General features: G+C 44.4%; 5 protein-coding genes across 5 annotated transcripts; 3 read left to right on the plus strand and 2 right to left on the minus strand.

Moving 5' to 3' along the window:
* The first annotated feature begins 2001 nt into the window (after positions 1–2001).
* LOC120413768 (28S ribosomal protein S18a, mitochondrial) lies at positions 2002–2667 on the plus strand. The gene is made up of 2 exons (XM_039574705.2): positions 2002–2155; positions 2224–2667. The coding sequence occupies exons 1-2, from the start codon at positions 2050–2052 to the stop codon at positions 2610–2612; spliced, it is 495 nt and encodes a 164-aa protein (XP_039430639.1). The 5' UTR covers positions 2002–2049; the 3' UTR covers positions 2613–2667.
* Positions 2668–2679: 12 nt separating this feature from the next.
* Positions 2680–3556, minus strand: LOC120413767 (COMM domain-containing protein 2). Its single transcript, XM_039574704.2, has 3 exons — positions 3386–3556; positions 3244–3321; positions 2680–3188 (listed from the first exon to the last, which is right to left on the minus strand). Exons 1-3 carry the CDS (start codon positions 3450–3452, stop codon positions 2680–2682), a joined length of 654 nt encoding a protein of 217 aa, XP_039430638.1. The 5' UTR covers positions 3453–3556.
* Positions 3557–3908: 352 nt separating this feature from the next.
* Positions 3909–6775, plus strand: LOC120413764 (uncharacterized). Its single transcript, XM_039574701.2, has 2 exons — positions 3909–6169; positions 6233–6775. The coding sequence occupies exons 1-2, from the start codon at positions 4126–4128 to the stop codon at positions 6520–6522; spliced, it is 2334 nt and encodes a 777-aa protein (XP_039430635.1). The 5' UTR covers positions 3909–4125; the 3' UTR covers positions 6523–6775.
* A 935-nt stretch (positions 6776–7710) lies between these two features.
* LOC120413766 (MYG1 protein) lies at positions 7711–8915 on the plus strand. Its single transcript, XM_039574703.2, has one exon. The coding sequence runs from the start codon at positions 7812–7814 to the stop codon at positions 8859–8861; it is 1050 nt and encodes a 349-aa protein (XP_039430637.1). The 5' UTR covers positions 7711–7811; the 3' UTR covers positions 8862–8915.
* Positions 8916–8957: 42 nt separating this feature from the next.
* On the minus strand, positions 8958–10429 carry LOC120413765 (pseudouridylate synthase 1 homolog). The gene has a single exon (XM_039574702.2). It carries the CDS (start codon positions 10344–10346, stop codon positions 9042–9044), a length of 1305 nt encoding a protein of 434 aa, XP_039430636.1. The 5' UTR covers positions 10347–10429; the 3' UTR covers positions 8958–9041.
* Between the last annotated feature and the right edge of the window lie 3428 nt (positions 10430–13857).

The following is a 13857-nucleotide window of genomic DNA, read 5'->3' on the forward strand; positions in this document are numbered from 1 at the left end:
AGCTAAGTGATTGTAGATAGGCCATTAGTCTAATAGCTCCTTGAGTTGCGCGCGAATTGCGAACGGAAGCTTATCTGCCTTTTTCTCGTGTTGCTCTAGAAATGTAAACAGAGCAAAAGAAGGCAAGAAAAAAGTCGTCGGAGGACAGTGAGGTAGATGAGCAGCACCAAGACATCAAAGGGCTCATCATATTTATCTCCTAAGGTTGAAGAAAGGTTGCACCCGGAATGAGGCAGAATAGCAGAAAAGCGTGATCTTTAGATTTCTCCCGTGTTCAGGAGGTCGTTTAGAGCAATTTTTGTTCTACGAAAAACTTCACTTCTTTTGTTTGATAGTATTCTTGTTTAATTTTTTGTATTTTTATTTGCATTTATCTTGTTTAGTTTATGTTTGTTTGTGATAGTATTTGGCTTACTCCTATCATTACTTTTTGCCTACTTATAGTTTTTTCATGTTTTTACAGTCACTTTTTCAATTTTTGGCTTGTTTTTCACATTTTCTACTAAAGGGCAAGCATAGTCTGGTGCACAACAAAAAATACTACATACTTATTTTCACATAATATAGAGAAAATGTTAGTTGTTGCCTCTCACCCAGTCTGCCTGGGTTCGATCCCAGAAGGTCCCGGTGGCATTTTTGGAGACGAGATTTGTCTGATCACGCCTTCCGTCGGACGGGGAAGTAAATGTTGGCCCCTATCTAACCTAGAGGTTAGGACGTTAGCTCAGTCCAAGTGTGGAGTCGTCTCCCTGGGTCCTGTCTCGGTGGAGTCGCTGGTAGGCAGTTGGACAAATAATCCAAAGGTCGTCAGTTCGAATCCCGGGGTGGATGGAAGCTAAGGTGTAAAAAGAGGTTTGCAATTGCCTCAATAATCAAGCCTTCGGACACCTAGTTTTGAGTAGGAATCTCGCAATCGAGAACACCAAGGCAATGCTGTAGAGCGAACAATTTCCTGTATTGTTATTTTGAATGAGCGTGATGCAGAACGTGACTAAAATCAAAGGCGTTGCGTAGTCCTACGTTCGTCTAATGTCGAATTATAATTGGGTACTAAAGCTCTATGTCAATTTTTATCTACAACGGTAAAAAACACGATCAAATCCATTTCTGATCACTTTTTTTTCATTTTAACGCAAAAAAAAAATGACAAGACAACATTTTTTCGTTGGATTAACTATGGTCCGCTTGTCCGGGTACTTAGACGATTGGTTAAGCGATCTGCCTTTCAAGCAGACGATCAGGGATCGAATCCCGCCCGGTCACCTCGCCACCGATTTTTCGGTGGCAAATTGAACCCCCTGCTCCCTCTGGGAGCAACAGATACACACATATAGTCCCCTTGGAACGAGCTGTCAAGTAGGACCTTTTCTGTCAAGAAGGACCGCAAGGATAATTTTTCAAAATTGATTTAAAAATCCATTTTAAACTCTTTGTGGTCGTACAAAGGGTCATTGTACTCAGAACAATAATATCAGCAATCTAAGCTTCATTTTAGGACCCAATTATTACCGAAATAGTTTCTGCCAACTTTTGAGGCACCCCTCGACTTGTACTGCCGTTCTACGCATAATTGTCCCATGTCATTTTTTGACGATTCTGACTTTTTATCATTTTTAAGTTTAGTTTTACGTATACTTTCAGAAAAACACATTAAATCTAGTACTTTGTTCAGAAAATCATTAAAAACAACACCAAGTCTGTTTGTCCCATCGTTGAACTTCTACGCATAATTGTCCCACTAAGTATTTTCTATCACGAAATCATGAGTTTTACGAAGCATCTTACCTTTTTTGCATGTTTACTTGCAAGAGGATTACAAATAAGGGTGATAAAATGTTAACCGGGGTGATTAGGGACATATAGGGCGAATAGGGACCCACGGGACAATTATGCGTAGAAACACAGAAATCGATCGAAAAATTTCAATCGCGTTTTTCTCAGTTGCCCTTTTTTGAACATGGGACAATTATGCGTAGAACGGCAGTGTACTAATACAAACGAAATGCAAAACGTCAAAATACCAAAACAAACCGATGCGGTTCGTCCAAAATGGCCCTGTTCAACGCAGCCAGGCTGGGATTCTCCGGATTTAATTCGCTTTTTGCCGGAAGTTTGCGAACCATATCGGTTACGGCCGTCAGCAATCTCAAGGAGAGTAAGTTGTCTTTCATTCTGGATAAGTTTTGTGAAGATTTGTTAACTTTTTAACTCCAATTTTTGCAGTCAAAGAAGTCACCCAGAAGGATTCGCTGGTCATCTCGGCCGACTATGTTCCTTCCCCGAGGTCGAACCAGCTGATCGGGGCGGTGGCCAAGCCGACGGAATGTGGCACCAGCCAGTTCTGTCCGCAGTGTACTTTGGGGCTGGACATTAAGCACACCGACGTGCTCATCCTGAGCCAATATCTGCGCAGCGACGGTTGCATGCTGCCCCGGCGGATTACCGGATTATGTAAGCGTCAGCAGCGCCGGATAACCGCGCTGGTCACGATGGCACAAAAGGCGGGTCTAATGCCGAACATAAATCCGGCCTGGAGCAAACGGGACCCCAAGAAGCGGTTCCAGTGGAAGAAGAACAACAAATACTTTGACGAGAGTACCATTAAATGCTAGAGCAATGTTTGTATATTTGAATCAGTTTGAAGAATAATAGAGTGAAAAAAATATATCTGATTATGCTTCACTTTTGGAATGATTTAACGAAATTCCTCACACGATGCGTTTTGGAATCGATGAGCGCCTGTTCCAGCACCTGAATCAAGTGCACCAAACTGGTCGGATCGGTTTGCAGGAGCACTTCCTTGCGAGTTTCACCCGCGCCGACCGTCGATTCCTGGTCCAACTTTTCCTTGTGTTCGTTCACCACCTCGCTGTCCAGGTGCAGCTTCATCGCAATCACCGGAGTGGCCTGCCGGTGAAGCGCCCGGGACGCAACCTTGGCCTCCAGTCTCCACTCGAGGTCGCGGAAGTGCAGCTCGTTATCCGCGGACTGTTTGAGAACGGTTTCCACCAGGGTGCGTTTGCTGCTGACAAACTGCCACAGGATTGCGATCTGCTCCGGGGAGAAGCTGAGCGTGCCCAGCGACCGGAAGTCCTCCTCGGTGATGTGGAGCTTGATGCAGTCGATCAGCAGGCAGACCAGCGCTTCGACGCAGGATTTCACCGTGTCGAAGGTTGTTTCGAGGTTTTCTAGAAAAGATTATATTTTTATATTTGTATTTATTTAAATGTGACTAAAATTTACTTGCAGCTGCAGTGCACTTTTTCTCGTTAATTCCATTATTGATGTAATCGATGGCTAATTTGCAAAATTCTATAAGAACTAAAAAAGTTTTATTTTCTAATTTTCCTGTTAAGAACTCTCCATATTTGATTTAGTTAAATACCTTCTTCCGGTTGATTGAGGACAAATTTTAAATGCTTATCTTGTTCTTGTTTTATCAGGTGTGCCATTTTATTTCCTTTTCAACTTTAAATTATTCAATCAACGTATTTAAATTAAATTATAATTGCAAAATCCGGAAATTTCGGGCGACTTATATTTTTAAATTCAGTTTCCTTTTCTGTTGTTATTCTCATTCGCCGTGTAAACACAAAAACATTATTGTACTAAAATAAAGGAATTCGAATTTAAAGTCGAAAAAATCGTTCATTATTAACACCGAGAATCAGCATACACCCTACTAGGGTGTAATATCAAAATCGATTTTCCAGCACAGCAATTATTCAGTTCCTGTTGGGGTCCTAAACAACTCCCCAAATTTTGGTAACGATTGGTTTATTTCTTACTTCGAGCAAAGCGATTCAATTTTCTATGGGATTTTTTATATGGAAAAAAAATATTTTCCCCGAACAAAATCGACGAGCGTGTCAAGCTATGCTAAGTCCATGTAAACAGTGCACTCCTTTCTGTTGGGATCAAGCAAGCTGTGGAGTTAGAGAACCTAATCGTAGTTAACCTATTTGTTAAAGCTGTTTAAATAAATCATTCTTCTAACTACCTTCAACCTGAACAGTCGCCTGTTTCCACAACTCTAACAGGTTATGGGCCTGCACCTGTAACCAGGCGACGAAACAAACATCAAGAAGTTTTTTCACGAAGAAAATTTTCAAGACCCCACTGAAGATGGACCGGATTGGAGTGGTGAAGCTAAACGGAACCAACTACTGCAGCTGGAAGCGGAAGGTGGAGTTCCTGCTCATCCGGGACGACCTGTGGCGGTACGTAGTCGGAACGAAGCCGGTTCCACGGCGAGCGGCTGTCGGTTCCGGATCGGATGTTGCTGCTGGCGCGGACCAAGTCGTGCTCAACGCGGCGGAGATTGAAGCTTGGGACAACGGCGACCAGAGGGCGCGGGCCACGATCGGGCTGCTGATGGAGGACTCCCAGTTGCCTCTCATCAAGAATGCGACGACGGCCAAGCTCTGCTGGAACGCCCTGAAGGACCACTTTGAGACGGTCACCCTGACGTCTAAGGTGGCTCTGCTGAAGCGATTGTGCGGGATGCAGTACTCTGAAGGAGAGGACATCCAGCAGCATGTCCAGCAGATGGAAGAAATTTTCGAGAGGCTGGCGATGGCCGGTCAAGAGTTGGACGAGGACCTGTGTGTGGCCATGATCCTGCGGAGTCTGCCAAGCTCGTTCAACACGCTTACGACGGCTTTGGAGGCGAGATCCGACGAGGAATTGACTCTGGAGCTGGTCAAGATGAAACTGGTGGACGAGGTGGCCAAAAGTGGAACTCGCGGAGCCGGCGAATCTGTCCTCAAGGTTGACCACCAGAAGCGCAAGAAGGTGTTGATCTGCTACTTCTGCAAGAAGCCGGGCCACAAGGAGAAGTTTTGTCGGGCGAAAAACGGTGAGTCGAGTCAGTTGGAGGCCGAGCCGGACCTGCCCCAAGCGAAGACGGTTCACGAGGACGCCAAGGAGAATTTTTCGTTCTTGACGCTGGACCAGAAGAGCGGCCGTGACGTGTGGATCATCGACTCGGGGGCTACGTCCCACATGTGCGTCAATCCTGATTGTTTCGTGTCGATGGATCGGAGCGTGAAGCAGGACGTTTACCTTGCGGACGGCAAGAAGACGACCTCGGAGGGTGTTGGCTCATGTAAGTTGATCTGGGAGTCTCCGGAGGGCAAACGAAACGACGTTGTCCTGTCCGATGTGATGTACGTGCCCAAGTTCGAGACCAGCATCATCTCTGTGAAGAAGCTGACTGCCTGCGGGGCCAAGGTCGACTTCGATGCGAGTGGATGCCGGATTCTCAAGAACAACAAGGTGATTGGATCCGCGGCGATGGCCGGCGGACTCTACAAGATGCGGCCGGTTCGTGAAGCGCTGTGGCGAAATGGAGTCTCGGAGCGCAAGTGTCGCTCGGCTCGTTCCATCGATCCGGAGACGCACGAGTTGACCATCAGCCGACATTGTCATTTTATGACACATCAGGAGGTTCGGGAAACCGAACCTTCGCAGGGAAGTATCGTTCTTTATCCATTTTCTGAAGTCTTCCCGAAAGAATGTGTGGCTGATGACGTGCCCGTTGTTCTAGTGCCCGATGACGAACACGACGGCGGTGAGGATCCTGCCGGAGCGATCTACGATGGCGAGGAGAACGCTGATGACCCGATCGAGGCAGACTCCAGCGATTTCGAGGCGGAGGTTTCCGGCGACGGACGGAATGATACGGACGACGTTGATGACGCGTTGTCGCCCGAAGACGTCGAGATCCGGACTGCAGAAAGACAGGAGGAGCTGCAAGATGGGCGGAGTGTTTGTCGTACGACTCAAGGTGTCCTGCGATGTCTGGACCTGGTTGACCCTTTCCAGGAGCACTGGGAGCCCCGTACGTTTGCTGATGTGATGGAGTGCTCGGACCGCGAGAAGTGGTTGCGCGCTTTGAAGGAGGAGATCCAGTTCCTTCACGAGAACTCGGCCAGTTTTGAGACCGGCGCGATGCTACCGGGCGATGTGTACTTTCTCGAGAAATGCTGTTACGGGCTGGAGCAGGCGGGACGCGTCTGGAACCAGCAGATTTCTGACGTGCTGCGAAACTTGGAGTACCAGCCGTCAGAAGCGGACCCCTGTTTGTTCGTGAGGAAGAAAGCCGACAATAGATCGTTCGATGGTTCGCAGAACGGACGGTTCTGGCTGGACCAAAACGCGTACATCCGTACGATTACTGTGAGGATTGGTCAAGAAGATGCCAAGCTCTCGCGTATTCCGATTGTTCCAGGTTGCCCGAAACGCCAGCAAAAGGAGGAGGAATCGCCGCCCTGGAAGGACGACTACCAGAGTCTCGTTAGTGCTTTGCTGTACGTTACGGTTAACACACGGACTGAGATCGCGATCAGTGCGTCCACTCTGGGACGCAAGGTAAGCAACCCGAGCCAGACGGGCTGGGCCGAAGCTGAGCAGACGCTGCGGGATCCAAACGCCACGAACGAGTTGGAGGACCACGACGACGTTCATCAGGACCAAGTCGAATACGTGGCGCAGGCGGAGGCCTGCCAGAAGTTGCTGTAGCGGATGAAGCTAATGCCAAACGTGGGAGACGACCAGAGCCGGAGCTGATGGTCGCTGCTTTCGAAGGTCAAGCTGGAGATGCTGAGAAAGGAATTGATGAGTTCCCCAACCAACGCAGCTTGAGGAGGAGTGTTGGGATCAAGCAAGCTGTGGAGTTAGAGAACCTAATCGTAGTTAACCTATTTGTTAAAGCTGTTTAAATAAATCATTCTTCTAACTACCTTCAACCTGAACAGTCGCCTGTTTCCACAACTCTAACACTTTCTACACTCAAAGTCAGAAGTATCCCTCAAAAGGGTACTTTCAATCCTCAAAAAGGATACTTTCTATCCTTTTTTAAAGTTCACCCGGCGTCACCCTTTTAAAAGTCAAATTCAGTACATTTTCGATACCCTTTTAAAGGGTGACGACGGGTGAACTTGAAAAAAGGATACTTTTTACTTTGAGTGTAACCTCCAAATTGAGTCTGCGTAAAACCTAATGGTGCTAGCTTGCCCCTGAAAAAAGATACAACGTTTACAAATTTTTAAAACGTGTTTTTTGCTAAACGAACTGTATCAAAATTTTCAAATCCCTTGTTTTATGAATTTTGACGATTTTCAAATTTATAAATTTCACGGTTTTTTTTAAAATTTTGCTAAAAATTTTGAATTTAAGTTTTATTTAGTTTTTATATCTAAATCTAAATGAAGTAGGACGTCGTCGGTAGGACCTTTACTGTCAAGAAGGTCCGCGAAGTTATTTTTTCAAAATTGAATTAAAAATCCATTTTAAATCCTCTGCGTTCGTTCAAAGGGTCACTGTACTCAGAAAAATAAGCTTATCGTTGTGAACAATTATATCACAAATTTAAGCTTAATTTTAGGACCCAATTTCTATTTTTTTTTTTACCAAAATTATTTTTATGACTCTTCTCTCTAACAAAAAAAAATGTCCATAAAATTTACGGCGTTTCAAGATTCTGAGTATTTTTCATATGGCTTTTCGCCAGAACCAGAAGAATAAATTTCTAGTTTCTGTAATAACCGTTTGTGTAATAACCGTAATTACTTAATTTTTCAAATTCATGCACCCCTCGGTTCTTAACAAAACAAAAGTTAACAAAAAAAAACTTCAAACGTCAAATCAAACAAAAAATGCTGCTCCGTCAGCTGTCATCCCGCCTGCTACCGCGCGCATTCACGAATCTTTCACCGGCAACCATCGGCGGTTTTCGTTTGCGCCATCCCAACCCCAACCCTCCAGCAGATTTCACTTACCGATTCCGGACCACCCGCACCTTCCCAGCGATGTCCACCGCAACCGAGCCAAAGCGCTTCAAGGAGGACGGCGAGATCGTGATCGGAACGCACGACGGCGTGTTCCACTGCGACGAGGTTCTGGCCTGTTTCATGCTGCAGCAGCTGCCCAAGTACGAGCGGGCCACGGTGAGACGAACTAGGGATTTGAAGGTGCTGGACCAGTGTGACATCGTGGTGGATGTGGGGGCGGTGTTTGATCCGGATACGAATCGGTACGATCATCACCAGGCGAGTTTTCAGGAGACGTTGAACTCGCTGCGGCCGGAGGTTAAGGTTAAGCGAGAGATTCGGTTGAGTTCGGCTGGGTTGATTTATACTTACTTTGGAGAGGAAGTGATCCGGAAGGTGTTGGAGCGTAACTCGATTGCGAATCCGGAGGAGGAGTTGGTCCGCGGGGTTTATCGCAAGTTGTACGACACGTTGATCGCTGAGTTGGACGGGATTGATAATGGTGTTCCGATGTTTGAGGGGGAACCGAAGTACACCATCAACACCCATTTGAGTGCCCGCGTGAGTCACTTCAATCCGGCCTGGAACGAGTCGTCGGACGATGCCGAAGACGTGGCCAAGCGGTTTGAAAAGGCCAAAGCTTACGTCGGGGCGGAGTTCATCGATAAGGTGCTTTACTACGCGACCCGTTGGTGGCCGGCCCGGGCCATCGTGGAAAAGGCCGTCCGGAATCGACTCGAGGTGCACGCTTCCGGCGAGATTCTGGAGCTGGAAAACTTTTGCCCCTGGAAGGAGCACCTGTACGAGCTGGAGGGCGAGCACGGAATCGCCGGCCTGCCCAAGTACGTCATCTACTGCAACAGGCCGAACGATTGGCGCGTGATCTGCGTCCCGCTGGAACCGGCCAGCTTCGTGTGTCGAAAGTTTTTGGCCCGCAAGTGGCGCGGCGAGCGGGACGATAAGCTGGAGGAGATTTCCGGCATCGAGGGAGCGAACTTTTGCCACCAGACGGGCTTCATCGGGGGAAACCGGACGCGTGAGGGCGCGCTGCGGATGGCCGTGGTCAGTCTGGAGGAGAAGGAGGAGTGAGGGAAGTTGAAAAGTATTTTGTGCGATAATAAATGGATTTTTTTAATCAATGGACCTTCGGATATATCTCAGACCATAAAAGGACCTCCGTCAAGCTTTGCCTAAACTTCACAATTCAAAAGTTTATTCACCCACTCTCACTCTGCAAAACTACTTCAAAGTTGAGAGCAACTAACTCTTCTACTCATCGTCATCGTCCCCTTCGTCATCCGCTTTCCGCTTACCTCGCCACTCTTCGCCCTCTTCCCTTGGTTCATAACTGTGCAGCGGAAGCGTCTCCAGCCACTCGACCATCGACCGCTGGGCCAGCTCCGTCTTCACGATGGTCGACGCAATGTGCTCGCGGAAGAAGCTCTGAATCTGGTCTTGTTCCTGCTCAAAGTCCAACGTCTCGTGGCATCCGTCCGCGCCGTACCGGACGTTGTACTTTTCGTAGTGGATCCGGCTGAGCACGAGACCGAGGCCGGGCGCCGTCGGAACGCCGTAACGGGTTTCCTCGAACGCTTTTGTGATGGTTTCTGGCGGCGTGAGTCCGCGGACGACGGCCAGCGTTAGGCCGACCATTTTACGAATCTGGTGTAGCATGAAGCTCTGACCCTTGATCTTGATCGTGGCGAACTCGACGGTCGTTCCTTCCGGAACGAAGGGCGCCTCGCACTCAAACGACATGATGAACCGCTTTACCGACGGATCAATGAACTCCTTGCGGCTGGTAAAGTTGTGGAAGTTTTTCGTTCCCTCAAACAGCTTCAGCGTTTCTTGCACCTTCTGGATCCGATCCTCCGGCGCACGATACGTCTCAACGGACACCTCCTCACCGTGCGCCGCAAAGGCCACCGTCGGCAGCGTGTACGTGTACGTCCGGGCGTCACAGTTCGACTTGGAGTTGAATCCCTTCGTCACGCGCTTCACCGCAAACACCCGAATCTGTTCCGGCAGATCCTTATTAAGCGCCGCAATATCCAAGTTCTCCGGCAGCTTTATCGACACCACCTGCGTCGCAGCGGACACTCCCTTATCAGTCCGCGCCGCCCGCTGGAACTGAATCTGCTGCGGCTGCTTGAACGCCTCATCGCTAATCCACTCATTCTTCAGCATCGCCACCAGCAGCTCCTCCTCGATCGTCTTCGTGCCCGGGTTCCGCTGCATCCCAAAGTAATTCACCCCCGAATAACCCATCAAAATGATGCACTTCCGCTTCTTCACCCGCGACGCCGGATCAAAGTTCTTAACCGCGTCCGGATCCGCCGGTGGATCCTCCCACTTGCGCTTCTTCACGGCACCGTTGTAACGGTCCTGCTTTTGCCGCTTGCGGTCCTCGTGCCGGCTCTTGCCGTCGGCAATCTTTTGCTCAACCGCTTCGGCCATCTGCGCCAGGAAGGAAAGCGGTCGGGACGATCGGGAAAGAGCTAAAGCCGCCGGTTGAGCTATTCGAACTGGGTTAACTACGGAAACTACGAGGGCGCGACGGAAGAATGCAAACATTTATGGTTGATTCTTCCGCGGACCTGCTCCGGATCGTCGACGGATTGCGACCCGGTGTTTTCGTTTATTTCCAAAACACGCGTGGGGTTTGACAGAGCTACTGCAATGTTTACATTTCGTTTTTAGTACAAATTGTTCTAAATTTGAAAAAAAAACCAAGGGGTCAGCCGATTGCGGCTGATTACAGTGCACAGTAAAATTGGAAAATTGATTTTCCGAAAAATGATGAAGTTTTGGAGATTTGGTGTCTTCAGAAGAGTTGTTGCAAATGAGAAGTGGCAACATTTGGTTTGGTTCAAAATTAGGGTGGTTTACTATTAGGGTGATTTTGAAAATCAACCATCAAAAATGTCAAATTTCAAGGCAAAATATGACCAAAAATCGAGCCTTTGGATCAATTGGGTCCTAAAATGAAGCTAAAATTGCTGATATTATTATTAACAGCGATAAAGCTTATTTTTCTGAGCACAATGACTCTTTGTACGACCACAACGAGTTTAATATGGATTTTTAAATCAATTTTGAAAAACTACCCTCGCGGTCCTTCTTGACAGAAAAGCTCCTACTTGACAGAGCTCGTTCCAAGGGGACCATAGTTGATCCATCGAAAAAATGTTGTCTTGTCAAAAAAAATTGTTTGCATTAAAATGATAAAAAGTGATCAGAAATGGTTTTTAATCGTGTTTTTTATCGTTGTACATAAAAATTTACATAGGGCTTTAGTACCCAATTCTGATAGCAGATTCAGACTCAGCGGGCAAAATTACATCGAAAAACATATAGTTTAACAATTTTTGAATTTTGTTTACGTAGTCTCATAGATTCTATGACAATTTCCGGAATTCCATTTCCCGGAATGGACGTTTTCCGGAATGGACATTATCCGGAATGGACGTTTTCCGGAATGGACGTTATCCGGAATGGACAGTATCCGGAATGGACGTTATCCGGAATGAAATTTCCCGGAATGGACGTTTCCCGGAATGGACATTTCCCGAAATTTTTGTTTATATTACCTGATATGAGAATGAATGGAATCTTGCCTACTCACTTACTTGTGGTTAAGAATTACTTAGTTTGTACTCCGTTGGTTTTGACAACAATATGAATATAAATACATGAATGATAAAAAGAAAGTGAAATGTTCGGACATGAACAATAGAAGCAAGTGTTGACTATTGAAACAATACTTTATCAACCACCACGAGATGTAACAATGTAGATCGATAGATATTAGATGTTTTTTACATTCTTTCAATTCTTTCATTTTTTTCCTTTCTTTTGTTAATCATTTGACTTATGTGACTAAATTCTACCATATTTTACTATAAAGCAGAATGATTATTTTCAAAGAAGGGAAAACCTCAAGAAAATAAAAAGCTTTTCAGAAAATCAATGTGTAATGTGTCCAGTCAAGAAAATAAATAGCTTGAGTGTATTTTTAAAGAATGAAAAACCTCAAGGAAAAATACATTATACATTGATTTTCTGAAAAGCTTTTTTTTATCTTGAGATTTTCCCTTCTTTAAAAATACACGTTCTTTCATCAAAGTAATGGGATTTTATGTAAGAATTATCCCTTCTTTTGTTAATTCTACTAAATTTCAACTAGTTTTTGTTAAGGAACTCTGCACTATAAAGAAGAATGTGTTTTTTTTAAGAAGGGAAATCCTCTAGAAAAAAAAGCTTTCAGAAAATCAATGCATAATGTATATTTTCTTGAGGTTTTCCCTTTTTTAAAAATACACGATCTTTAATCGATGTGATGGAATTTCGTGTAAGGGATTTCCCTTCTTGTGTTATTCAGTTGACTTTTGTGACTAAATTCTACCAAATTTTATTATAAAGCAGAATGTTTTTTTTCAAAGAAGGGAAAACCTCTAGTAAATAAACAGCTTTTCAGAAAATCAATTTATAATGTGTACTTCCTTGAGGTTTTTCATTCTTTAAAAATACACTCAAGCTATAAATTTTCTTGGGGTTTTCCCTTCTTTGAAAATAATCACCCTGCTTTATAGTAAAATTTGGTAGAATATGGTCACAATAGTGACCTGATTTACACAAGAAGGGAAATCTCTTACACGAAATTCCATCACATCGATTAAAGATCGTGTATTTTTAAAGAAGGGAAAACCTCACGAAAATATACATTATACATTGATTTTCTGAAAAGCTTTTCATGTCTGCCTGTGTGAATCAAACGGACCGCGCACTGGACTCACAATCGAGAGGTCACCGGTTCGAATCCCGAGGCAGACGCAAAATGTTGAAAAATAGGTTTTGGGCACCTATGCTTATGATTTTCTGAAAAGCTTTTCATTTTTCTTCTTTGAAAATAAACATTCTGCTTTATAATAAAATTTGGTAGAATTTAGTCACAAAAGTCAACCGATTAACACAAGAAGGGAAATTCCTTACACGAAATTCCATCACATCGATTAAAGATCGTGTATTTTTAAAGAAGGGAAAACCTCAAGAAAATATACATTATGCATTGATTTTCTGAAAGCTTTTTTTTCTAGAGGATTTCCCTTCTTTAAAAAAACACATTCTTCTTTATAGTGCAGAGTTCCTTAACAAAAACTAGTTGAAATTTAGTAGAATTAACAAAAGAAGGGATAATTCTTACATAAAATCCCATTACTTTGATGAAAGAACGTGTATTTTTAAAGAAGGGAAAATCTCAAGATAAAAAAAAGCTTTTCAGAAAATCAATGTATAATGTATTTTTCCTTGAGGTTTTTCATTCTTTAAAAATACACTCAAGCTATTTATTTTCTTGACTGGACACATTACACATTGATTTTCTGAAAAGCTTTTTATTTTCTTGAGGTTTTCCCTTCTTTGAAAATAATCATTCTGCTTTATAGTAAAATATGGTAGAATTTAGTCACATAAGTCAAATGATTAACAAAAGAAGGGAAAATTCTTACATAACAACACATTGAAAGAATGTAAAAAACATCTAATATCTATCGATCTACATTGTTACATCTCGTGGTGGTTGATAAAGTATTGTTTCAATAGTCAACACTTGCTTCTATTGTTCATGTCCGAACATTTCACTTTCTTTTTATCATTCATGTATTTATATTCATATTGTTGTCAAAACCAACGGAGTACAAACTAAATAATTCTTAACCACAAGTAAGTGAGTAGGCAAGATTCCATTCATTCTCATATCAGGTAATATAAAAAAAAATCCGGGAAATGTCCATTCCGGGAAACGTCCATTCCGGGAAATTTCATTCCGGATAACGTCCATTCCGGATAACGTCCATTCCGGAAAACGTCCATTCCGGATAATGTCCATTCCGGAAAACGTCCATTCCGGGAAATGGAATTCCGGAAATTGTCATAGAATCAGTCTCATAAACTTTTCCCTTGAAAATCAGACATTTTGAAATGAAGATTTCTCTAGTTTAAAGAAAAAACAACCCTGAGATTTTTATTCAGCGTTTGTAGTGCTGGATCTCCCCTTTCGAATGCACATTTCGAGACATTTAAGTTT

This window comes from Culex pipiens, chromosome 3 (genome assembly GCF_016801865.2).
Source record: "Culex pipiens pallens isolate TS chromosome 3, TS_CPP_V2, whole genome shotgun sequence".
In the NCBI taxonomy this organism is placed as follows: Eukaryota; Metazoa; Arthropoda; class Insecta; order Diptera; family Culicidae; genus Culex; species Culex pipiens.

Bases quoted from the DNA above. Each gene is read 5' to 3' on its own strand.
- LOC120413765 (XM_039574702.2), bottom strand. From the start codon at position 10,346: ATGTTTGCATTCTTCCGTCGCGCCCTCGTAGTTTCCGTAGTTAACCCA.
- LOC120413764 (XM_039574701.2), top strand. From the start codon at position 4,126: ATGGACCGGATTGGAGTGGTGAAGCTAAACGGAACCAACTACTGCAGC. The intron at 6,170-6,232 runs GTACGATTACTG...CGATTGTTCCAG, and splicing joins GGACCAAAACGCGTACATCC to GTTGCCCGAAACGCCAGCAA.
- LOC120413767 (XM_039574704.2), bottom strand. From the start codon at position 3,452: ATGGCACACCTGATAAAACAAGAACAAGATAAGCATTTAAAATTTGTC. The intron at 3,322-3,385 runs GTATTTAACTAA...AAACTTTTTTAG, and splicing joins CCTCAATCAACCGGAAGAAG to TTCTTATAGAATTTTGCAAA. The intron at 3,189-3,243 runs GTAAATTTTAGT...AATCTTTTCTAG, and splicing joins AAAGTGCACTGCAGCTGCAA to AAAACCTCGAAACAACCTTC.
- LOC120413766 (XM_039574703.2), top strand. From the start codon at position 7,812: ATGTCCACCGCAACCGAGCCAAAGCGCTTCAAGGAGGACGGCGAGATC.
- LOC120413768 (XM_039574705.2), top strand. From the start codon at position 2,050: ATGGCCCTGTTCAACGCAGCCAGGCTGGGATTCTCCGGATTTAATTCG. The intron at 2,156-2,223 runs GTAAGTTGTCTT...CAATTTTTGCAG, and splicing joins CGTCAGCAATCTCAAGGAGA to TCAAAGAAGTCACCCAGAAG.